The 24922-nt window shown below is 42.3% G+C and overlaps 4 protein-coding genes across 4 annotated transcripts in view; 3 read left to right on the top strand and 1 right to left on the bottom strand.

Annotated features, from left to right (window-relative positions):
* Nucleotides 1-401: 401 nt before the first annotated feature.
* LOC111078468 (serine/threonine-protein kinase TBK1) lies at nt 402-3012 on the top strand. Its single transcript, XM_022373164.2, has 6 exons — nt 402-562; nt 637-1663; nt 1720-1999; nt 2064-2136; nt 2201-2325; nt 2390-3012. The coding sequence occupies exons 1-6, from the start codon at nt 479-481 to the stop codon at nt 2958-2960; spliced, it is 2160 nt and encodes a 719-aa protein (XP_022228856.1). The 5' UTR covers nt 402-478; the 3' UTR covers nt 2961-3012.
* A 671-nt stretch (nt 3013-3683) lies between these two features.
* On the top strand, nt 3684-5041 carry LOC111078470. The gene is made up of 3 exons (XM_022373166.2): nt 3684-4200; nt 4255-4823; nt 4898-5041. The coding sequence occupies exons 1-3, from the start codon at nt 3744-3746 to the stop codon at nt 4943-4945; spliced, it is 1074 nt and encodes a 357-aa protein (XP_022228858.2). The 5' UTR covers nt 3684-3743; the 3' UTR covers nt 4946-5041.
* Nucleotides 5042-5411: 370 nt separating this feature from the next.
* On the top strand, nt 5412-6662 carry LOC111078471. Its single transcript, XM_022373167.2, has one exon. The coding sequence runs from the start codon at nt 5542-5544 to the stop codon at nt 6370-6372; it is 831 nt and encodes a 276-aa protein (XP_022228859.2). The 5' UTR covers nt 5412-5541; the 3' UTR covers nt 6373-6662.
* A 672-nt stretch (nt 6663-7334) lies between these two features.
* Nucleotides 7335-24922, bottom strand: part of LOC111078469 (probable nuclear hormone receptor HR38) — a 36988-nt gene continuing 19400 nt past the window's right edge. Inside the window, 5 exon segments of the mRNA XM_041593796.1 lie at nt 7335-10442; nt 10516-11602; nt 12050-12921; nt 12924-13296; nt 14050-14421. Coding sequence (XP_041449730.1) covers nt 10186-10442; nt 10516-11602; nt 12050-12921; nt 12924-13296; nt 14050-14070 — 2610 coding nt within the window. The 5' untranslated portion in view covers nt 14071-14421 and the 3' untranslated portion in view covers nt 7335-10185.

Below are 24922 nucleotides of genomic sequence, written 5' to 3' on the forward strand. Positions count from 1 at the left end.
CGTTTTCGTGGTGACTTTTCGTGGTGTGAGAAACATGTATCTTACGGGAACGCGTATGGAATGAAGATTCATTGTTGCGTCATTCCCGTAAGATGCATTTGATTTGTATGGGAAAAATTTCAGCAACATGTGGAAATGAAGAGGCAGCATTGTTGTGCAACTTTGGCACAAAATGAGCAACAATCTGGATACCTTGGGAAAATGGATATTATGGACTTGCGATATTGTTTGTAACAAAATTTATTGAGGAGTCTGATAAAATTATTTTTTTAGGACTGAGAGGGCCAACTATCTAGTAATATTAAGCTGAATATCGAAATTGACGAATTTCATATCACAAAATATCATGGTATGGCAGCCCGCTGCAACTACGAATTGCACGAGTCTGGCAACGCCACAAAACGACGTCACATTCGTAGATGCACAAAAAAATTTTAAAAACAAAAACAAAGACGTATTTTAAAAACAAATTGAAAACATGTCGTTTCTGCGTGGCTCGGTCAGCTATGTGTGGTGCACCACCAGCGTGCTGGGCAAAGGCGCCACAGGCTCCGTTTTCCAAGTAAGAACTCGTCACCTCCAATGACAAATTTGATTTCCTATTGTTTGGCCCTATTTTTCCGCCATCTCACGCAGGGAGTCAATAAGATTACGGGCGAATCGGTGGCTGTGAAGACCTTTAATCCGTACAGTCACATGCGGCCGGCGGATGTCCAGATGCGAGAGTTCGAAGCCCTTAAGAAGGTGAACCACGAGAACATTGTGAAGCTGCTGGCCATCGAGGAGGATCAGGAGGGACGTGGCAAGGTGATTGTCATGGAGCTGTGCACCGGCGGCAGTCTGTTCAACATACTGGACGATCCGGAAAACTGCTACGGCCTGCCCGAGCACGAGTTCCTGCTGGTGCTGGAGCATCTCTGTGCGGGAATGAAGCATCTGCGAGACAACAAATTGGTTCATCGCGATCTCAAGCCCGGCAACATCATGAAGTTCATATCGGAAGATGGCCAAACCATCTACAAACTGACGGACTTTGGCGCTGCGCGCGAACTGGAGGATAATCAGCCCTTTGCGTCACTTTACGGTACCGAGGAGTATCTGCATCCCGATCTTTACGAGCGCGCCGTACTGCGCAAGTCCATCCAGCGCTCGTTCACCGCCAATGTGGATCTCTGGTCGATTGGTGTTACCCTTTACCACGTGGCCACTGGGAATCTGCCCTTCCGACCCTTTGGCGGTCGCAAAAACCGCGAGACAATGCATCAGATCACCACCAAGAAGGCGTCGGGTGTCATCTCTGGTACACAGCTCTCGGAGAACGGACCCATTGAGTGGTCCACAACCCTGCCGCCGCATGCCCATCTCTCGCAAGGTCTCAAGACACTGGTGACGCCCCTTTTGGCTGGCCTGCTGGAGGAGAATCGCGAAAAGACTTGGTCCTTTGACAGATTCTTTCAAGAGGTGACACTCATCCTGCGCAAGCGAGTCATTCATGTTTTCTTCACGAATCGAACCAGTTCTGTGGAGGTGTTCCTCGAGCCTGAGGAGCAGATCGACAACTTCCGGGAACGCATCTTCCTGCAGACGGAGGTGCCTCTGGAGAAGCAGATCCTGCTGTTCAACAACGAGCATTTGGAAAAGAAGGTCACTCCCCGCACAATTGGTAGGCTAAAAAACGTTTTCCGGGGTTCCATTTGCAATAATAAATTTCGCTTACAGCTAAAGCATTCCCCGCCACAACCACCGAGCAGCCCATATTCCTCTACAGCAACGATGATAATAATGTCCAGCTGCCACAGCAATTGGATCTGCCCAAGTTTCCAGTATTTCCACCAAATGTGTCCGTGGAGAATGATGCCAGCCTGGCCAAGGCGGCCTGTAGCGTGGGCCACGAGTGCAAGCGACGCGTGGACATCTTCACCTCAATGGATATACTCATTAAGAAGGGTGTCGAGCATTTCGTAGAGATGCTCATTACCACCATAACCTTGCTACGAAAGTGAGTCAATCGATCTTCTGCGTGTGCTTTACTATATATATTTGTTATTTTTATCCATATGCAGAAAAACCGAGAGCTTTGATAACCTTCTGTCGACAGTGATTGATTATGCCGATGTGGTGCAGAGCACCGCCAAGGTAGGTGATTGGTTTGTGTCTATCTAGGCATCTGTATATGAAAATATTAATATCTTTTACGCAGACAAAGGGAGATCAGGAGCTGAAGACCCTGCTGAAGACATTGAAAAATGTAAAGAACGATTTCGATGGAGCCGCTGATGTCATCTCACAAATGCACAAGCATTTTGTACAAGACGATGAGCTCAAGTGAGTTTGAGAATGTCATTAATCTGGCAGAATATAACCATGGATATGCCCCACTTACAAATAGCGATCAATGGAACTCGTCGATGCATGGCAAAAAGTGTCCCTGCCGGACGAGGGCCAGCGCCCAGGCTAAATATCTTGTGGAGCGGCTGCGTGACTCCTGGCAGCATTTACTGCGTGATCGTGCCACACGCACGTTAACCTATAATGATGAGCAGTTCCATGCGCTGGAGAAGATCAAAGTGGATCACAATGGCAAGCGGCTGAAGGCGTTGCTCTTGGACAATGTGAATCCAGCGGTGGCCCAGATAGCCGAGTGCCTGGCGGATTGGTATAAGCTGGCGCAAACGGTGTACTTGAAAACACAGATCCTGGAGAAGGATGTAAGGGATTGCGAGCGTAAGCTAAATGGCATACGCGATGAGCTGTATCATATCAAGACGGAACAGAATCTGGATGGGGACACAAATACAATGCAAAACAATATACAGCTGCTCAAGCTCAAGGAGCGCAACACGCTGCGCGAGATGCAGCAGCAGCAGCTAGAGGTAATGACTGTGATGCGGAAAAACAGCGAATTAATCACTTTTCTGAGCAAATTGGGCATCACAAATGGCAGCCTCGAAGCAAGTTAGCTTTAAATATTTATCAAAGAGACTAAATATATAAATCATAAGATCATTACATATATACTGGCTGAGTTTTCATTTGGTTTTTACGATTATTTTTCCTATTTTCACAGCTGAAACCGGGTTAAACCTCGAAAAATAATTTTGTTTGTGAATTCTACTCAAATATTTCCCTTATCCAAGACACAAACCATAACACAATGGAATATTTCCCTCGATCGCAGAGAGTGGACGAAAGCGATCGGCCAATCAGATCTTTGCAGTTTTATTTGGTCGTTACACAAAGTCAATGATTCAATTCAACAGAAGAATAAACATTAAATTTTGATTCGCTTTGTGATCACTTGAAAATTGGCGGGATTGATAGCAGTACGTCAGACATTTGTTGGAGCTCACGTATCTGGTAGAAATTCGAATGCCTCCATTAAGCATGGATGAAACAAACAAACATTTGTAGTAGCTCTGAAGTTTATATTTTTGGCAGCACGCGGGAGAGAGAGAAGAACACCAAAAAAAGATTTAAATTATTTTAATCCTGAGGAAAGACACAAACGCCAGCTCCGGAAAACAACAAAATTTGAAAGTGATTCTGAAGGAATCATTGCAAGCTTTGGTTCAGTAAATTTTTGCGGCTCAGTAATTCAGTAATTAATACTGTACGAATCCCTGGCATAACATCGATACAAGGACTCCCATCTCTGATACATATCTACATGCATACCTGTATCTTCTGTTTCCTGTTTCCGGTCCCTGTGCTAAAACGTGTTCGTGCTTCGCTTCTGTTTCAAAATGTTTTGCGATTTACCCGTAGAGATCATGGACATGGTGTTTGGATATCTGAAAGACGGAGACAAAGCGCGATTGGCCCAAGTCAACCAACAACTAAGCCAACAATTTGTCTATCACAGCCGGAATGCATTCAAGCAACTTATTTGCTCTGATTTTTCAGCGGACGAGTTGAAAGTTGTTGTCACGCTGTGCGGATCCAATGTTACCTGCATTGATATAGACGCGAATGTATCTGATTCTATGATAGAGCTCATTGCAATGCAATGCATCAATCTCGATTCAGGCAGCTTTGCAATTACAGATGATAATTTCAATGCAATCAAAGGCTTTCTAAAAAGGGAAAGCATTAAAAGCATTAAGTTGAACTGTGTCTACCAAAGCCACGAAACGGATGTGTTTCAATACGTGCATGAATACTGTAAAATTTTGAAAATAGAGGGATTTTGGATGAATCACGGTAAGATTTTAAGCAGCTTGGCTTGACTGGTCTTGGCATAACATTCAATTTCAGAACAACAAATACGACACTTGATTCACCTGGAAGAATTGGAAGTGACTTCGTTCGACACACTATGTACAATGGATCTTGGGGACTTTACGCTACAGTGCTATTATTATCCAATAGGCCTGGAACTGGATGTTGTGTATCCTGAATTGACAAAGCTGTCAATTCACATATTAGACTCGCCCATCACATATAGGTTATATTTGCCTACATGTCCGCAGCTCAAATCGTTGATATTGAGTTGTAAGCAAATTGAAATTCTAAACTTGGAGGATGTAATTGCCAAGTACGCAAATACAGTGGAGAGTCTAGTGTTCGAGCCTAAAGTTGTTCGGGCCAAGTCGTATGCTAGAAATATAGTAAGAGCTCTCAGGAAGTGCAAGAACTTGCTGCATGTTGGATCCAAAAATGATATCATACGTGTTCTATTCGCTGACTATCTGGCGCTCTTTATTTATAGTCTAAAGGAAAAAGGATTTAGCACAGAGAGACGTTTTGCATTGCAAGGGGAGGACATGGACACGGACACGGACACAGAAACTCCCATTGCAGCCGATCAACTGAAGCAGGAGTTGGTAAGTTTTTGATTAGCTGCTAAACTGAAATTTTAACTTGAAATTTAAACTATTTTTTTTTATTATTATTGCAGATGAACAAAGTCCCAGATTCAGAAGTGTGGGACCTAATTAAAATGTAGCCATTCAAATAAGACAATGATACAAACTTTTTTTTTGCAAGAAAGTGCATTACCTATATATAACATTATAGCATGGATCTATAAGAAGAATATAATTCACAAACATCATGAAATTAATGTATTAATAGTTCGGGGTTAAGTGCGTTGCTTGCTTTTTTAAGCGGTACTTTTTCGGTATATTTAAATGACGAGAAGTACATTTTGGGATTTTTCTGAGGTCATACTCAGTGCTGCCAACAGCACTCAGGAAAAAGGCTGAAAACTCAAGAAAAAAAAACGTAATTTATGGGTTCACTATTTTAGTGTTTTTAAAGTATTAGCTCCACTAACTCATCATACCTTATGCACAGAATGCGCTTGGTCGTATCAGGTTCACTGAATTCTTTAATTTGGATTAAATTGTCAAAAATATCCATACAACTTCCAGAATTCCCGCAATATACAAATTTTTTCCCGCAGCTTGTTAAAAAAATCAGCCAGAGTTGACGGGAAAAAAGCTGAATCGGCAGCACTGGTCACACTGCCGGCGTCATTGTTTTGGTTTCGTTTTGTTTGCATTTCGTTAAAATTTGATTTTGTTCTCATGAAATGAAATCATGCTATACTTTCTAGTCAAAGTCCTGGACTGCCTCGATGAAGCCCTGCTCCGGCCACTGGCCTTTGTTATAAATGCAATCGTTACCTGCGTGTCCTACTTTCTGTGGGGCAGCTATTTCATTGGCTATTGCATTGTTGAAGGAAGTACGCGTGCCTTGCACCTTTTGAAATACACCGGCTGCGAGCTCCAAAGCTGCTACAACAGGCTGTACGACAACATCTTGGATCTGGCGGAATACTTTCATGGCGGCACATGTGGTGGCTTGCTGCATACCAGAGATTTTTTGCTATCCAGTGGCTTGTTCTGCTGGGGCCTGCTCGATGATCTGGGCACCCTTGTACTATGGCTGATTATGCTGCTACCGCGGGCAGTTATCGCCATATTCGACTATATACTGGCCTTTGTGGTGCACTCGATTGTGGCCCGCGGCCTGGGTCTGTTCAACAGTCTGTTCCGGCTGTCGATTGGCGTCGCCCTGCTGCTGGTTCTCTACATGTTCCGGCGCTACGTCTACCTACTACTCATCTACCTGCTGCAGCGGGCCCGCACAGAGATCTCAGAGAAAACGCAGTGCGCTTATCTGTGGACAGAACACCAGCTAAACCGCATGTGGCGGAGTGGTTCCAATAAGGCCAGCGATGGCGTCACACCTAGTAGCGGGGGCTGTGTGGTGTGCATGGAGCGTCGCACCAACATTGTGATCCTGCCCTGCCGCCATCTATGCCTGTGCGCCGAGTGTTCAGTGCAGATGCAAAGGTACATGGACTTGGGGGCTGCTTGCCCCATCTGCCGAGAGTCCATTGATGCCTATCTGCGCGTTTATGTTTAAAGTGTTTGTTTTATTTTGTAAATTTTTAAGAGGAACCACCAATCCCTGTACATAAGACTGCTAGTTCGAATATCAAGCCACAGTTAAGACTAGTATAAGTTACGATATATCCAAAGATATAGCACAAACGACAAAACAAATCCTAAAATAAGACTCAGGAGAGCTGTCTGCAATATTAGGCTAGAATAAGACAAAAAAAGACCATACATTAGCAAGTAAATTGATTTAGTTTTTCTTTTATTTCAAATCAATTAAAATATACGATTTGTGTTTGTATACATTTATGTAAATACGTTTTGGTTTGTATAACTAATTTGTTTTGAAAGACAGATATAGAAAAAACTTTGCTTTGTATTGAATTGCAGAGTTAATTGAATTGCCCGATACATACATATATGCATATATACCTATATATATACTACATATATAAATATATATGGCATATATGTATCTATATCATAACATTCATATGCATATTGTTTTGGATACTTAAGAGTTAAATGAAACGTTCAAATTAGAATAAAAATAAAAATTACACAACGGGGGGCTATGTAACCATAACGCATCTCTGTACTCAACTATATAGCAACTATACATATGTATATATAAATATATCTTTTATATGTATACTTATAGCATCTTTAGGTATTTCTTTTTGCTAGTAGTAGGCGCACAATTAGTTTTGAATATAGCTTAAGTTACTATCTCTGTTGTGTGTGTGGATGTCTGCTGATTCTGCACCAATAGACGCACTCATATACATACACTATCCTTATGTATAGTATTATCTGTCGGAAAACATCTAAGTAATGCTTTAAATTTAATTTGTGCCAATCTTTGTTGTTTATATAAAGCTTGATGCGCTGCTTCTAGCTTAAATCTGAACTCTTATTTAGTAAAATATATACATACATCTATGTATGTGTATATGTTGTATATATATTTCAAAATATATTCACATATACTATATATCGTGTGTGTAGGGTGTATACATATATAATTTTTATAGCAATGTTGAAAAAGGTTTTCTTTTAAAATCGTTTTATCGAAAAATTTCACGTTTTACGGTTGGTTTCTTTTTTCTTTTGTTTTGTTTCACACACTTGACATTCACATATAGGTATGCGTATGTATGTATGTGTGTATATATATAAAATTACAAAAAGAACAATTAACCCAAAAAATATGTATATGTATGTATGTTCCGGTTATGGCTATATTTGTGCCAGAATTAACTTGTAAAAGTTCTTGTTGTTGTTTTTCTCTATTCAAAATATATCTGTATATGTATATGTATGTATATAGTAGTATGTATGAAGGTTTCATGTATTGTATGTTTTTCTTGTGTAGGTACAAAGTAGAGGTTTACTATAACTATTATATATATATCATATATATATATATGTGTGTGTGTGTATGTTAATGTTATGTGGTGCATGATTGGATATACATTGTTTGTAACGGCTATAAAATGGCATCGTTTTTGTGGGTTTCGAACCCGAACCTAACTTACATCGCTTGCTAAAGAGCTGCTCTTTCAAACTGTATTCTTGGTCACCTAACTTGTTCCTGTGTTTTTCCTGTTTCATTTCCCGTTTCCTAACCGTTACAAGTTTCCATTTTGTAGTTTCTATTTAATAGGTTTTTTTTGTTTTTATAGTTTATAGTTTATTCAAAGTGCTTTGTCCTTATGAATTATTGCTCTAAAATTCTAAACATGTCATGCAACTTGGATGTAAATGTTTTATATAATGTATATGCGTTTATATGTAAGTGTATAGCTTCAGCTTAGCCGCATGCAGATCATGGTTTATACTTAGTTTACCTTGGCCTAAGTTCCTCCTAAAGATTGGTACAAAATCTAGTTCATCTCTGGTGCTACATACATACATGTACGTTAATAATTTATTAATGATCTATCTAAATTGTATAGTTAATATATAGGCATGCCAATAGTAGGTATCATTTCATATCCCATAAATTATATAGATTTAATAACACTTAAGGGTTCTGTTTCTGTGCACTCGAAAGCTTAAAGAGAGATATGTTGTTCATATTCATATACATATATTTTTGTTTGTTTAATTATTTTAGTTATAAAAGTCTTGAAATTTACACATAGAAAACTGGTTTTCCATTCAATACAAAACATTAATTGGAAAGTTGTTGTTTTTTTTTTTTTAATTTTTTATCATCTGCTAAAGGCTGTATTTTGAAATATACTTTATAATATTTTGCTAGCTAATGATCATTATTTTTTGTTTGTTTTGTTTTTGTTGTTGTTGTTGTTGTTATCAAAGAAAAGTTGTACGTATAAAATAAACCATACAAAAGTTAGACATAAAAATATATATGTATATTTATGCATGTATTGTATATATGTATTATAGACACAGATTTAAAGTTCAATGCCAATTCTATCACAAAATCACATAGAGGGGGGTTTTTCCTATCGAAATAACACACATATATAGAGAGTGGACAAATGGATCGATCGACCCATAGAGAGAGAGAGAGAGAGACAGAGAGAGATACAATCGAACCATTTGCCTTTTCTTTGAGAACTCAGTTTGTAGTGGCTAAGATTAAATAAGGTTTAATTTTTCTTTTGTTTTTTTTTGTTTCTCGTTTGTAACGTACACACTAAAAGATACGCATATGGGGGTATGGGGGTTTTGGGCTATCGAAATACTTAGCTTATGTGTATGCTAAAGATTAACAGATATCCATTACTTATTTGCTAGATTTGTGTGTTTGTGTGCAACTCTTTGTGTCAGACACAATCATCACAAAAAGGTACTTAAACTCTCATTGTGCACTGGTTGAGTGCCATTGATAACTCCTTCAATCAAAGTAATACCTTAAATGCTATGCCTATCTATGTAGATATATGTAGCTAAACTGTAGCCCTAAATTTGGGCATACTTATTGTAGATTTTACAGAAATACTTGGTTGGGGTATGGGGGATTCGTATGGGATTTATCTTAGCCAGAGGGCAAGCATGGCATTGCTGTGTATATGATATGATAGTTTGATATCCACAAATCGGCAGAGTGGAAATCATTTAGAAGGAAAACAAATTATAGAATTTTTATATGAATTATTCAATCCAAAATTTCGAATTTATGGCCACTCATTCAACTATTAGCTAGTATTATTTCGAGTTAATTCTGGAGGGACCTATGTGTACTACAAATAATAATCCTACAGCTCTAATTGTGGTTTGTGTAACGCTTAAAACAATTGACTAGAAGTTAGCAAAAAAGAGAAAAAGCCAACAGAGCGTTCGGTGCTGCCCGTGTCCGTCTGAATGTTGAGCCAGGTTTGAGTAGAGTTCGGGATATAAAGGGTTGTGCTGGGAAAGTGTTTTCCATTGAAGTTCCGTGCGTGCCTGCCTATTGATTTTGACAGTTGAAATTAAACAATTTGAACAATTAACGTCAACAAGTTGTAATTTGCTTGGGCGCTGACACGAAGTCACAAAGGAGCCTTCGGAGTCTCTTTCAAATATTCATGTACGCAATTATCCATCGGGCAGGGTATGGATGGATGGATGGATGGATGGATGGCCTGTCTAACCAGCAGCTATCCTCGAACTATATAGATATGGCCTGTGTGTTCTGCTGCATACTTGCACTGCGCGTTTAGTTTTTCTTTCTTTCTTTCTTTCTTTCTTTTTATTTATTGGGGGTTTCTACTAAAGCTAGTTATGGTCTACCTAGTTCTTAGTGGCTCTAACTTAGGTTCTAGGTTGAAGGAAGCAATGTTGTTGTTGTTGTTGTTCTTGTGTTGTGTTGTTGGTTTTGGACTGCCTAGAAGGGCAATGTGGTGACGAACATGTTCTCGATAAGAGCTGGCGCTGGCACCAGATCCTCCAGCTTCAGATAGAAAATGCGCTGCAATCCCTGAACGCTGAGGGAGCGCAGCTCCGGTAGTTTACCCAGCAGGCGACTGAAGTAGTGCTGCTTCTTCTGCGCCTCCGCATTGTAGGTGACATGATCGCGCAGACTGCCAATGATTTTCATCTGCAGCTGCTCCACTTTCTTTGGCTCACGCAGGCCATGACGCTCTAAAGGATCAAAGGGAATAAATATGTAAATAAATGATTCGCCTTTTTGGGGTTTAAGTGAGACTGTCTCTACCTGTGATCAGTGTGAGGGCACACAGGCAGGCAAACGCTGATATGTCAATCTCCAGACTGTGCAGACTTCGACTGAAGTCCATGATGTCGTTCAGCCACTCGCCGAATGATCGCTGGCACTGATGGCGATGCAGCACCGTGCCATTGCAGAAGATCATTTTGGTGTCGTCGCTGCGTGCGCGATAGGACAGACGCAGGACGAACAGCTCCAGGGAGGCGGACTGAAAGAGCAGCTCCTGATCCTCGGGCGTGAGATCCAGGTAGCCGGGTATCTTATCCGCAAACTGCTTGATCACATCCACCGAATTGGTCAGCAGATGATAGAACTGCTGCACCTTGTCCGCCTCGCTCATCGACGGCTCCTCGTAGTGGGTGTAGTCCAGGCACGACGGATCGGGCGTCGTGTCCACGTGACTCCGCACCAGAGCCGTTATCAGCGAAATGGGTGGCGATGGCGGCGACTCCTGTGGCGATTTCGGCTTGGAGGGCAGCCGGCCACGGCGTCCTTTCAGGGAGTCCGTGCGCACCACTTCCTTGACCATGCCCACGACCAGGCACTTCTGGAAGCGACAGAACTGACAGCGATTGCGTCGCCGCTTGTCCACCGGGCACATCTTGTCCGCCAGGCACACATACTTGGAGCCCTTCTGCACCGTCCGCTTGAAGAATCCCTTGCAGCCCTCGCAGGTCCGCACGCCATAGTGCTGGCAGGCGGCGGTGTCCCCGCAAACGGCGCACAGCTGGGAGGCTGCTTGCAGCAGTCGTCCCGCCTGCAGATCTGCCCCGGCGGCACTCGCCGGCGAGCTGGCCGCCGAATTGGGCGCCGAACTCAATTGCAGCGAGTGTGCATGGGCGTGATGTCGCTGTCCCAGCGTGATTTTGGCCAGCTTGGGGCTCTGGGCGGAGCTGCCGGCGGGTGAGACTGTACGCTGCACGGGCAGCGAGGATCGACGCACGGGCGTTGGCCCCAATGAAGCGGAAATGGAGGCGGCTGCTGCCGCTTCCACAGCAGCTGTGGCGGCCGCCAGTTCCGAGATGGTGGGAAAGGTGGGCAACGAGTAGCGTTCGCCATTGTGTGAATTGTAGTTCTGGGGGGAAAACATAAGATATAAGATTGGGATTAGTTGTGAGGGAAGAAGAGATCCAGGAGGGTAGTGGTTAGCGTGCTTAAGAAGTCTAGAAGTTGTGCTTAAAATTGCTATTAATCGTAGACAGTTTTAGCAGCAAAGCAGTACCAAGACTGAGTATGAAATAGTTTTTCACAGAACCTCTAGCATTCAGGATGATTGGAGATTAGTTTTATAAAATTTGGCATTTGTTCTCTGTGAAGGCAATTCAATTCTTCTTTTATTTTGCTCATTTTTTGAGCTTCAAATGGCTCGGCATCAGGCATATATCCCAGTAGATTGTATGCCAAAGTCAGATCCCTAATAAATGATCCTTCTATTGGGTTTTAGGTAAACTTATATCATTGACTTGAGTGCCTCGGTTTCTGTTTTCTTATATATGTTGTACCATATATTGTTTGTACTTACATGATAGTTAGGCTGCTGCTGCTGCTGCGGTTGCTGCTGCTGCTGCTGTCCATAGAAATTATCGGAAGCGGAGACACCATTGTACTCGTACAGCGAGCTAGCCGAGGAGCTGGGCGACAGATTGGCGCTGGCATTGACCGCATTGAAGTGGCCGTGGTAGTTGTAGCCACTGCTGCCACCGTTGTTGCTGCTGCTGTTGTTGTTGTTGTTGTTGTTGCTGCCACTGCTGCTGCTGCTGGGATGCGGATGGGCGTGCGACATCTGGGACTGTGTCTGGAGCGTGTGCAGCTGCTGGAGCTGGGCAGGAGCCGGGGCAGGACTGGCATTCCAGCCGGACATAACCTCGGCGGCAGTCGTCAGGGGGAAGCAGTCCTCGTCCATTTTGAGGGTCAGCACCTGATCGGTTGGCGTCGCTGCCGCCGTCGAGGAGGAGGAGGCCTGCTGGGGACTGCTGCCGCTGCTGCTGTTGTACTTGAGGGAGTAGGTCTCCTGGAAGCTGGGCAGGCTGCTGCCGCAGGACAGTGGCCCACCGATGGGCGAGATCAGCTGGATTTGGCCCGCGCCGGATTGCTGCTGCTGTTGCTGTTGCTGTTGCTGCTGCTGCTGGGGCTGTTGCTGCTGCTGCTGCTGCTGTTGCTGCTGCTGTTGGGCGTGGAGGGCTATGGCTGGATCACTGCTGGAGCGAAGGCTGAGCAGACAGAGCTGCTGCTCCTGCTCGGAGCTGAGCTGCTGCTCGGGAATGGAGGAGAGCCGCTTGTCCCGCAGGCACGTGAGCTTGGTGAGATTCTCGATGGAGCTGGTGAGATCCTCGCCAGATGGATTATCCGGATAGCCGCTGGTCGTCGGCGAGAGCAGCGAGTTGTTCGAGTCCGAGGGAAGAAGAGATCCGAGAAGAGCTCGCTGTGCGATCCGGCCACGTCGTTCAGGTTGCTTATCAACTGATCCTCCTCATGGGAGAGCAGTGACTCGGTCTTCAGCAGGTGTTGGTGTTGTTGGGTATTAAGGATCTGCTGATGTTGCTGCTGCTGCTGCTGATGTTGCTGCTGCTGCTGTTGGTGATGCTGCTGCAGATGTTGCTGCTGCTGCTGCTGCTGGAGATGATGATGTTGTTGATGTTGCTGCTGCTGCTGCTGATGCTGCTGCAGATGATGGTGTCCAGCTGCTGCTGCGGTTACCGACGACGTTGTTGTCGTCGTCGCGGATTGCGTGGAGAAATTATCAAAGGGCGACAGTGAACTAAAGGAGCTCTGCAACGAAAGACAGTCGACAGTCGACTGAATTAGTGACTGAATAAACCACAGCCAGCTAGCTTATAAAATAGCTTAGGATAGCCAAATGCTCGTATGGATTGGCGGAGTCTAACTTTCCCCCAGGACATGCGCATTTCCTTGTGCAACTGCCATTGGCTCTTCTATGCCCAGAGCAGAGCCCACCCTTAGGCCAGCACTGGAAAAAGCAAAACTCTTTAGAATGTTTTCCTAATTGGTTATGGTTATGCTTATGGTTATGCTTATGGTCTGTGGCCAAAATGTTTTCCAAACATACGTGTGTTTCCCCCGTAACAATAGCTATTTAATTGTTTGCTGCTGCTGCTGCTGCTTATGGGGTGTGGTTTGGTGAGACAACTTGACTCCACTTAACTCATCGCAGCTGGCAATTAACGCTTCCATTCATCTATGGACATGGCCAATTTGCATACAATTTGTACACACTTTACGCTCAGGATGTTTATTTTGTTCTCATTCGACAGTTATCCCAGCGGGATATGAGGATTGCAAATTGGAAATTGGAAATATTTTGCGTGTTTATGGGAGTGTAAATAAATTTAAAATATTTCGAGTGAAGGTTTCTATTGCTAACTCTTATGACAAATTTAACGAAGGCAGTTCTTGAGGTTTATTGATATTCTATGGGTAAAAACTTTCTCTCCCCCACCTAATGAATAATTATGACATTTTTCCCATGATATTCCTGTGCACATATTTTATATATAAACTTACATTGGGTTGCAAAAGTAACATGCTTGATGTCGCTGGGTTATTAAGCCTCACTTGGCTGATTTTTGTGGTATGGATTGCTGTTGCTGTTGCTGCTGTTGTTGCAGTTGCAGTGGCTGTTGTTCCTCCTGTTGCTGTTGCTGTTGCTGTTGTTGTTGTTGCAACTGCAATTGTTGATGTTGCAGATGTTGCTGTCGTAGCCGGAGCTTCTGTAGTTTCTGCTGCTGCTGCTGCCGCTGCTGTTGCTGTTGTGCTGTCAGTGTTGCTGTCAGTTTTCCCGATTTTTCGCTCGACAAGGAGTTTCGACTTGCGGGGCTGCTGACTGGCTGCTGCTGCTGTTGCTCCTCCTGCGGTTATTGCTGCTGCTGCTGCTGCACCTGCAATAAGGATAAAAAGGAAAAGGTCTTTAGCAATTTAGAATACTGAAAGTCAAGCGGCCGTGAATGCCACTGCGTGAATGTCTCTGGGGTGCGCTTAATGCTAAATGGTTGGTGAAATGCCAAATACGAGTGCTGTCTCAGATATGAGAAGATTCATAAGTTGCTGTTGCTGTTGCCACTGCCGCTAATGTTGCTGCTGTTGATGTTGCTGCTGCTGTTGCCACTGCTGCTGCTGCTGTTCGTTGCCCAATTGTCTTGCGTTCCACACGCAAGCCTCCTCCATATCGAATGTCTTAATTAGAAATGCTCAAAAACTCCAGCAACTGTCCACATATATAAATATATAGATGTAGTAGGGGGGTAGCGATGCCTGCCACGACACCTCCTCATTGTGTCGCGGGGTTAGCAATGAGGCAAGCTCACGTTGCAACCAAGAAAACGAAGATGTTGCCAAAAAAAAAAAACAACAACAACAAAATAGAAAACCCCCCAGCCCCCAAGAGTAAAAACCAACCTAAACGAAACGAGGATCACATCTCCATCGCTCGGTTAATGCGGCACATAAAATGTAATAAATTGTGTTGTCCGTTGTTGCACGTTCCCTGACTCTCTGGCTGTTGGCTGCCCCAACAACCCGGGTTCCCTGCCACGTTGCGGGTGTTCGCTGTTGTTTCTTTTTTGTTGTTTTTGTTGATTATAATAAATATTTTGGCCTATTCGCATTGCAAAATCCTCATCGAATCTCTGTGTGGCAGCGTTTCGTTTTGGCTTTGTGAAATCATTTTTCATAATTTGCATAATTTTTGTTGTTGTTTGTTTGCACATCAATAAAACGAAATTATTGAAAATTGAAGAATAAGTTGAGGTTGTAATTCTTTGGATTAATACTCTTAGTAGAAGAGTAGAAATAGCAGCAAATGGAATTAATATTTAGCTGAAAAATTACCCCTTTATTTATCCTATTTCCATACCGTCTTTGTTTTTATTCCCCATGTTTATTTAAAGTCATAATCTCCCCTATATAAAAACCCTTCGGTTTGGCTCAAAGTTTCCTCCCTCTCCAATTCCCATAAATCTCAGGCCAGTAAGAAACTGTCATCAAAACCATTAATTAAGCCAAACCATAATTATAAGCAAACTTCAACAAAACTATTTTTCACACATGTCTCATACAGACATGCATATACATACATATGTACATATATTTCTTACTAATCAACTTTTGCTGTGTATTTAGTTATTTTTCACTGATTTTTTTTTGTGCCGACTTCAGTTGACTTCTTGGCCGTCTGACTCTTTTGACACTTTTTATCTGCAGGAATTAGTTATAACCCGGCAGCCCCAACAGCTACGCTACATACAAAACAAAACAAAAAGTAAAAACAAAACACTAAAAAAAAGCTGGCAAAATAATAATAATCATAGCCCACCGCCAGATTGTGGATTTCCTAACGTGTGTCTCTTGGCTTGAATTTGACAAATTAATAAATGATTTTGGTTGCTGTTTGGCTGTCGTGTCAGTTGTCCCAAGTAGACCCAACAAACACCGAAAAGCCAACGCCAAAAATAAAACAACAAAAATCGAGAAAAACGTGGACGCAGTTCATGGAGGGCAGTCATAAAGTCATACAAAAAAAAAATAACGAAAAAAAAGATAGATAGATAGATAAATGTGTGTATAAATATATACAATTTATATAAATATTCATGATGGGTGCATTTCAGTGTATTGAAATATTGCACAAATTTATGCTTGAGAGATTTGTCCGTTTGGATGGCAAAAGAAATATTCAAAATTATTGAAATTTTACGACTCAGAAAACTTTAAATACTAGCAGAGGATATTTTTGGCATCTTCTTTTATTGCCATGTAAATACTTTACACATTAAAAATATACCAATATATAAATCAAGGAGACATAATGATTAAAAACTACAAAAAAATTTAATAGTTTTCATGGCAATATAAGACAAAAAAAAAAGAGATAATAAAGCTCTACATGAAGTTGGTCAAAACATTAATCATCTTTCAACAAATTAAAGCATTTTCTGCCCCAAAGAAAAGCAGTAATTGGAACATCATGTGATTACATTATAATCAGATACCATACCATAATTGTTTGAACGTTTTTTAATTTAACAAGCATGTGCAAAATATGTGGAAAACTGTGTTCAAAAAGTACTGATACTTTTTCACAATTTAATAGGATATAATTATGTTTGAATAAAATACAAAACTACACATGTCTCCTCTATTGACTCGAACTCCTCATACTCTTGAGTACAACTTTATTTAAAATAATTTATTTAGTGCTAAAACATATTTATAGAAAATAAATAACTAAATTGGTAATAAAAATGCAGCATAAAATATAATTAATTTTGTACACACCTTACCTTACGCATACGCGTAAGTATCTCTAGTTCTTTCACATAAATAGTATTTCATGATCAATCGCTATCGCAATTTAATTGCTTAAATTGTGTAAATTCCTAGGCACCAAACGTTGACCTACAAGCAGCCGTAAACCCAGTAAATTATTTGTACATCTTCCACACACTCTAGAAAACGTTACGTTCCCCCCAACTCTACCAGAATTTCAAGTTTCCCATAGCGACAAATCGAAAAGGCATAACTTGCCTTATAGATGATTAAGCGCTGCATTTGGCCACAAGAAACAACAACAGCAACAACGAACCTCAAGCCAACTTCCATATGAATAAAAACAGAAAACTTAGAAAAAACTAATCATAAATGTTGTTCTATTGGCTGTTGCCGGTGCACCCCCCTACCATTTTTTTTTTTGGGTATGGTTAGATGAGAGTTGGCAGAGGCAGGTCGGCACTTTGGCAGTGACAAATATTCAGACATTGTCGGCGTCTCAATCGCTTTGTAGAATGCCATCTCAAAACTATGTCAAATGTTGGGTTTGAAATGCAAATGTAACGAGGGGGGGGGGCATGTACCCCCTCCCCGCCCAGACTTTTCGATGATATAACAGAAGACTCGCAGCAGAATGGTGGAGCGGACGGATCTTCTGCTGGATGAGCAATTAACTGCCATAGACAATGGCTGGAGGAAAGGTCTGAGATTGCATAAATCAATCAAATTGTCTCTCACTCTCCATTGAGTAATAGATCCAATTTCGATATGAAAATTTCGATTCGAGGACGGTTACAAGAAATTGGGTTTTTTTCTTCTTCTTCTTTTTCTTCTTCTACAGTTTTTCAGCTCTCAGTCTGAGTTTGAGTCTTTTGTGCTCAACTTTAAATACCAACCCCATTACCCATTGGCCAGGCCATTAAGCATTGCCGCATCACCCACCCCACCATACCAGCCCATCCGATCCGTAGTATAACAACTACAATGAACAACAACAATTGATGAAAATCGACAATTAATAGTGAAAGTCTAGTCTCCAGACGAACGGCCTCCTCCTCATCATCATCATCATCATCATCAATGGCCTCCCCCAGCAACAGCAACAACAGCAACATCATCATCATCATCAAAGGTACTGCAGGAAGAGACTCTACAAAAAAAAAAAAACCAAGCAGGGGGTTTGGGGACTCCTCTATGTCTATTAGGCCAAACGTCGTCGTCGTCGTCGTCGTCGCAGTCTTCCACTGCGACTTTTGTCGCTGTCGTGGATTTCAAAGGCGATACCATCGAAGCCGCCGCACAGTCGCTGAACGAAAACCTGCAGCACAAAATGAGAAGTAAACTCCTTTGGTGCCCACAGTCCACAACACAGGCAAGAAACAAAAAAAAAAACTGTAGTGAACCAACGAACCTGAAACCCATTTGTATACTTCTCACAGATCTTCACACGAAGTCTGGCTGTGGCGGCTGTGGCTCTGCGGCTGACTGTGTTGCACCCACTGACTCAATGACTGAGTGGCCAGGCCAGGCCATGAGGTGCGGGTATGGGGCATGGGTTTCCCTCTGACCCAACCAAAGACGAAGACGATCCAGACTCGCATTACCATTTCTTTGGGTCACTGCACAAGACGAGTACCACAACCCACTCCTCCCCCTCCCCCCTCCCACTCTTCATTCAGTCTGTCAATTTCGGCAGATGCCTACATGTCCAAGTCCATCCATTGATCAGGCGGGCATTGGCCAAAAGCAAGCTCTAAGGCACAGACTCTGCCTCTGCCTTTGCCTCTGCCCAATGGAGTTCGCAGTTCAAAGTACAAGACTCTACCTGGAGCATGAACAAAGCCTTGCAAAATAATATGTATTAACGATATTATATAAAAAAAGCCCAGCTCTGTTGGAAAAAAAAAAAAAATTAGCAAACTTATGCAATGGCCAAGAAGACACGAAAAGAGGCAGCGACTCAGCGACGCGACTCTGGGGAGGAATGGTGTATCTTTTTTTTTGGGGATTTTTCTCGCTCCCTCTCTCTCCCTCCCTCTCTCTCTCTCTCCCTCTCTCTATCTATGTTTCTCTCTCCATTATAATAAATTTGTTAACGATGCCGCGTCTCGCACAAGAGATGAAAATCCCCCCTTCAAAAAACCAAACAAAACAATTAGAAAACTGCAAAATATTTTCAGGAAAGAAGATGTGCAGCAGCCACAGCCAAAATAAAAACAAAAAATTCATCCAGTAAGCAAACCCAACCCAAATTGCAATTTTTTACAGATATCTCTGCTTGGCTGTGGTTTTTTTTGGGTTGTAAATTTAGCTTTGGGGCCATCAAACACAATGGTTAAAATGGGCAATCTTAAATGTTTATCGCGCACTCTTCCCGGTAGCCTTTTTGGCAGTAGCCCACGGTAGTTTTATTCGGGAATCTATTTTTTGTTGTTGTTGTTGTTGCTGTTATTGTATTAGGAGTATTTCTATTTTTATTTTCTTTGTTTTGCGATTCAACTGTGAGCTTCGAATTGCTTCGATGAATTGCTTTCTAAATGACCCAAGGCCATATTTGGCGGGCGAATGATATTTCATATTGATCTGGGAACCCTAGCCCAGCTGTCTGTCTAGCTGTCTGACTGTCTGTCTTCGGTGGCATTGTTTCTGGCCTTCTTTTGGCTCACCAAAAAGGGTGTGTATCAAACATTATGAATGTGGGAGCAAAAGTCTTGAATCATTTGCCTAAGGAACTTGACATTTCACCTGAAGTGAAATGGAAAATATCTAAGGGGGGAATTTCGAATCATTTTGGGTGAGATGAAATTCTGGGAATTAGCTGATTAGCTGAAATATTTCTTCATGATTAGCACTCCATTAATGGCTGCCCCACAGCTATACAGATATTTCCTCCCCGCGCCTGGGGCCATGTCTAATTAATATATCCCACCCCCCCACACACTATAATGAAACCTCCCATGGAAAGCCCAACAGCAGCAACACGATCACCGTAGGCTTAGCGAGAGCGAGAGACGAGTCGAGTCTCTTGGCGAATCAATTATGGCACCCACTAAAACCAGCACCCAGCCAGCTCTTTGGCCAGTTAAGTGTTGGTAGTATAAATCAAGTTATATGGAATCTTCGGGCAATTCTTGGCCGTTGTCGTTGTCGGCTTCGTTGCCGCTGCCGCTGCCGATGCCAAAGCTCACACACGGTGCAGCTATTAAAATCCTATAAATCCGTACAATTAAACGTAAGCGAAACTGTGTCAGCCAGCAGACTCGTATGTACAGATGCAGATACAGATACAGATACAGTTGGAGATGTATAGATACAGATACAAATATATAGAACTATCCATGGCTAAAGGTCAGTCAGAGTTAAACATCGAAAGTGTTGGCTCCACAACTATCAAGATGAACAGCAACAACAGCCAACAGCCAACAGCCAACAACAACATCATTAAAAGACAATAACAAGATTGTGCTCAAGAATTTCAATTGAATGGAATGACTCAAAGCAGCAGCAGCAGCAACAACAGCAAAAAATTCGAGTAAAACACAAAAAAAAAGGTTGAAAATTGTCGCAACAATTCGTATAAATCTCTTTGCGCCACTTTGAATGCTAAGTGAACCACGAGACATCGTCATCGGTTTTTTAATCGCTGCAAAAATCATCGAAGGCCATCTTGGACATTTCATGGCACCCCACAGATCCCCCACCGCCGTGTCCCCTTGAGACGACCATCCAAACGGATTGAAGTCATTTTTTGAGCGCATCTCAACCAGTTGAGTCTCCCCCCATGCCCAATCCCCAATCATGGATCTGTCTGAATGTATCTGTGGGCAGTCTCACCTATGTGTATTGGCCAATACGCGAACTCTTGCTTTGGTTCGGACCGTGGCTGTGGCTGTGGCTCTCTGACTGTGGCACTTGTCGCCAAAAACTGCAGCCTCAGGAACTTGCCCAAAGGCCAAGCCAAAATGCCGGCAATGGGTCAGAGAGCCACAATCAAAAATCGAACCCAGCCCAATGTCCACTGGAACATTATGCAAAAGCGGATTCATAAAAAGCAAAAGGCAGGCAGGGAGGTAACTAAATCCGCTGCAGGTTGTGATCTGTCGCCAAACGATATTTGCATGAAATTCTAATAAAAGAATTTGCCGTTAAGGTGGTGCCACAGTTGCAGATCTACCTTCGCAGCTCGGAGCTGCTTATACTCATTCTGTAAACTGGTTTAATTGAATTGTTATATCATCAGTGAAGCATCTACAGCATCATCGGCATCATCATCATCATCATCGATATATGTCTGCCTTCTTTCCATACTAAAAGATGCTTCAGAGAGAGAGTGTCTGAGTCTTCTAAAATGAATCCAGTCAGCAAATGTATCTAAAAATAACTGCATTAATTTAGATATATTGCTTGCTTCGAATGAAAGTATTCGTTTGTGAAAGAAGATTAATTTAGAAGGCAGTTGGCTTGGAAACAATGATCGCAATTAAATGTATATTGGAGGAGTTTGAAAAAGAATCTATTAAAATAATAGCTGTTAGGTGTATCTGTATTTAGCTATATATCTCTCTCTCGTTTTTGGAGTTTAATAGATATTTCAATGGTCTCTTTTTCCTGTGGCGAAATTAATTAATGCGAAACCATTTCACTGAAGGGAAATATAATATGCAAAAGAATAGGTAATAGTAAAAAAAGATGTCATCTAAATTTGATATTCATTTCCGCATTTATCTAGCATACTTTCCATTCCCAGTGCTCCTTGCATTACTCAATCTTTCAATACACCTTAAACCCCATGCCCCGAACCCATTGATTTTTCACTCCAAATATAGTTCAATCATGACTATCAATGCCCCGGTGATTGCCCATTTAGAAGTCTCACCCTGCCTCGATGCTCCACTCCTCAGTGCTCAATGCTCAATGCTCAATCCCCCAAAAACCCACTTCCAATGGCAATTGCCGAGCGTTAGACTTTTTTTTTCCCCCACATTTATAATACAGATTGAAGCTGCCTAATTTGCATGTTGAGCGGCGCCCCACCAAACTTGGCTGTGGCTGGCTGGGTCAAAGGTGCACATGATGCTGCAGTGCATCAGTGTGTTGCCGGCAACGGAGTCGAAGCTGCTGCCTGAGCTGCCGCTGCCGCTGCCACCGACTGATTGACATGACTGAGACAAAGATAAATAAGCTGCCAGTTTTGGAACGCCGCTTACATAATTACGGGCATGGAATGGAACTTTTTTTTTTTTGCTCAGCCTCAACTTTCGGTTAGAGAAAAAAGGTTTCTGTCCAAAAAAAATAAAGAAGAAAAATCAAAGATTTCTTGGCTCCGTTTGCAAGGCGCGCGCATCCGACATGGAATCGAAGCCGGCAAAGAAGGTGCAGCTGATGCGAGGTGGGAAGCTTGGCCAGGCACCTAAAGAAATACATACATACATATATAAAAAAGAGCAAGGAAGAAACGAAACGAAACAGCAAAAGTCGAAGCTTGTGGATACCCTTTGAGAGGCATAAAATATATAAATTCGATTCATTCTATTCGTAGCTGAATAATTGAATTCTTTTAGAAAGAATGAAAGAATTTTGCACATATTGTTTCTATGACAGCTACAAACTATATTGATATATTTTTGGCCGTAATATATATGTAAAATATATTAAAATCTCAGGGCTTAGCTTGCATTGGAGGATGGAAATTAATTAATATACGAGTATTGCATCACTCAACCTATTCCATTTTATTGTTCTATATTTATGTAATGCAGGATCCTTCCTTTTGTTGCTACAAATCATAATACCCTTTCCGCCAGGGTATGCACATTTTTGGCACAATTTTTTGTTGGGTTGCCTTCTGCTTTTTTGATTGTTGCATTGTGCTTTTTTTTTTGTTGCTCCTACTGACTGAAATATCAGCGAGCTATCAAAACACGCGACGTTGACGTTGGCCAAGTATCTAATGGATAGCCAGATACGCCGCATCCGAAACTTAGACTGGGATGGGAAGCAGCCCCCTCCCCTTTGAACCGAAACTTTGACTGGGATTGGCGCTATGTACCACTGCCACCACCGCAGCTAAGACTCCCAGACTAAGCAGTCTTCCCTGCCTCTTCCTCCCCAGAAGTTAGACTGAGATTGGTAGCTCCCTTCCCTTCGCTGTGCCAGACTGGCACTGCTGCTCCCTCTCTTTGGCATCGTATTAGTGTTAATTTCGAGCTGAGCTGCCTTCTGCTCTACCCTTTGTCCATTGTTGCACGTTTCGGGGTTTTCTTTGGTTTTTCTGTTTTTTGGGCTTTTCGCTTTCATTGGAAAAACAAACAATTGGAGGGGGAGGGACGTGCAGCAGGGGGCAGAGCGGTATCATTGGTTCCCAAATCGATTACCCTGCCCCTTGCGAACCAAGGCAGAGCTCTCAGTGTTTTCCCAGCAGGTTGCAGCAGCAGCAGCAGCCACAAACACCAAAGGCAACATGCATTAAAACGCCAATATTACCTTTTGTCTTGCCTTCGTATCTGTGTGTCTGTGTATCTGTGAGATGCACACCAGTCCCCCAGCCTTAGAGCAGCCACTTCTCCTCCCCACTCCACTCTACTCTCCGCGCTTCTCTATCAATTGCAAATTGAGCCTAACCCATATATTTGTCGTTGGGGGCCTCATGAAGATTTGATTTAGTGTGAGCGCCTCAGCTCAGCTGAGCTCGACTCGACTCCACTCGTCTTTGGGGTACGGAAAAATTGTTCGTTTGCATATCTAAATTTGAGTTTTGTATCTGCCAGATACAATAGATTTATCTTTTTGGGAATTTGCTTACCTTTACCGGCCAAAAAGCGGTTAATGGTTAATAAAGAGATTCTTGGGAAAATGTTTTGTGGAGGGGAGGTCTACGTCTACTCTGTCGGAAATTACTACATAGACAGCTTTGAAGATGGGCTTTTACCAGCGCGAATTATGGATGGAAAGGCGAATAAAATTAAGGGATAATCTATAGAAGAAAATTACTTCAATGAAGACTTGAAACATATTTCAAAGTGGAAGTAAAATTCAATTTATGTGTTCAATTCATTGGCAAAAATTTCTAGTAAAATAAATAACATTTAAATCTATTAAAAGTTGGTTACGTATATATTTATTTTAAAGTATAAACTTTAAATCTATTTATGATATTTTAATATAAAAAAAAACCTTTCAGAAAAAAATACAATATTGTAAAAATGTAATAATGCTTAGTTTAAGCCAATCCTCATGACTATAAATTCCATTTAAATAACCAACTTTAATGCGCTTAACATTATATGTAGGCATTGAAAGTGTTAGGGAAATGTTTGCATCATTCAAGTGCAATGCGAAGACCATATGGGGACACTCTTAACGAGCACCTGATCACCCTAAACAAACGGAAACTGAAACTGAAACCCATGCAACGAAGACTTTTTATTTTGCATGCCTCAACAAATTAATTGTGTAATTAAGATTCCCCACCAACCATATACGAAGAAAACCCCAACGCATATGGAGTTTGGAGATGGCTCTGGCTGTGGCTGTGGCTGTGGCTCTGCCCGTGGCTTTGGCTTCCTCATCGTCCTGCTAAAGTCGTGACTCTTCTGCTAAAACAGCCTTTGCCTTTGCTATTGCTGCCTTTTATTTTTTGTTTCTTTTTTTCTTCTTCTGTTTGGTTGCTGGTGAAATCAGTTTGCGATCTTTTCACAGCAATAATGCATATTAAAATGCCACGCTAATTGTTATTATAGGCAGACTACGACTACCTCCATGCTCTCGACTGCTGCTCCTCCTCCTGATACTCCTACGCTTGCTTCTCAGGTATCCTCTCATCCCCAGCGTATGGCCTGGCAATTAAGTAATAGACAAACAGAGTTTGGCATCGCTTCTTTCATTTGGTTGGTTGGTTGGTTGGTTGGGGGCTTGCGTGTTGCCAGTCAGTGGCAATGCAACACCAATCGTTACAGCAATAGCAACACAGCCCAGCCATTGGATGGACAAATTTTTATGCACAAGTGGAGAGGGCCAACTCCCCCTCCTCCCCCACCGCTGAGTATAGCCAAGGCGTTACTGTCCGTGTCTCTGCCTATTAATTACCACCAAAAATGGTAGAAAAAAGTGTCTA

The sequence above is a fragment of the Drosophila obscura genome, unplaced genomic scaffold (assembly GCF_018151105.1).
Source record: "Drosophila obscura isolate BZ-5 IFL unplaced genomic scaffold, ASM1815110v1 contig_200, whole genome shotgun sequence".
Classification (NCBI taxonomy): Eukaryota; Metazoa; Arthropoda; class Insecta; order Diptera; family Drosophilidae; genus Drosophila; species Drosophila obscura.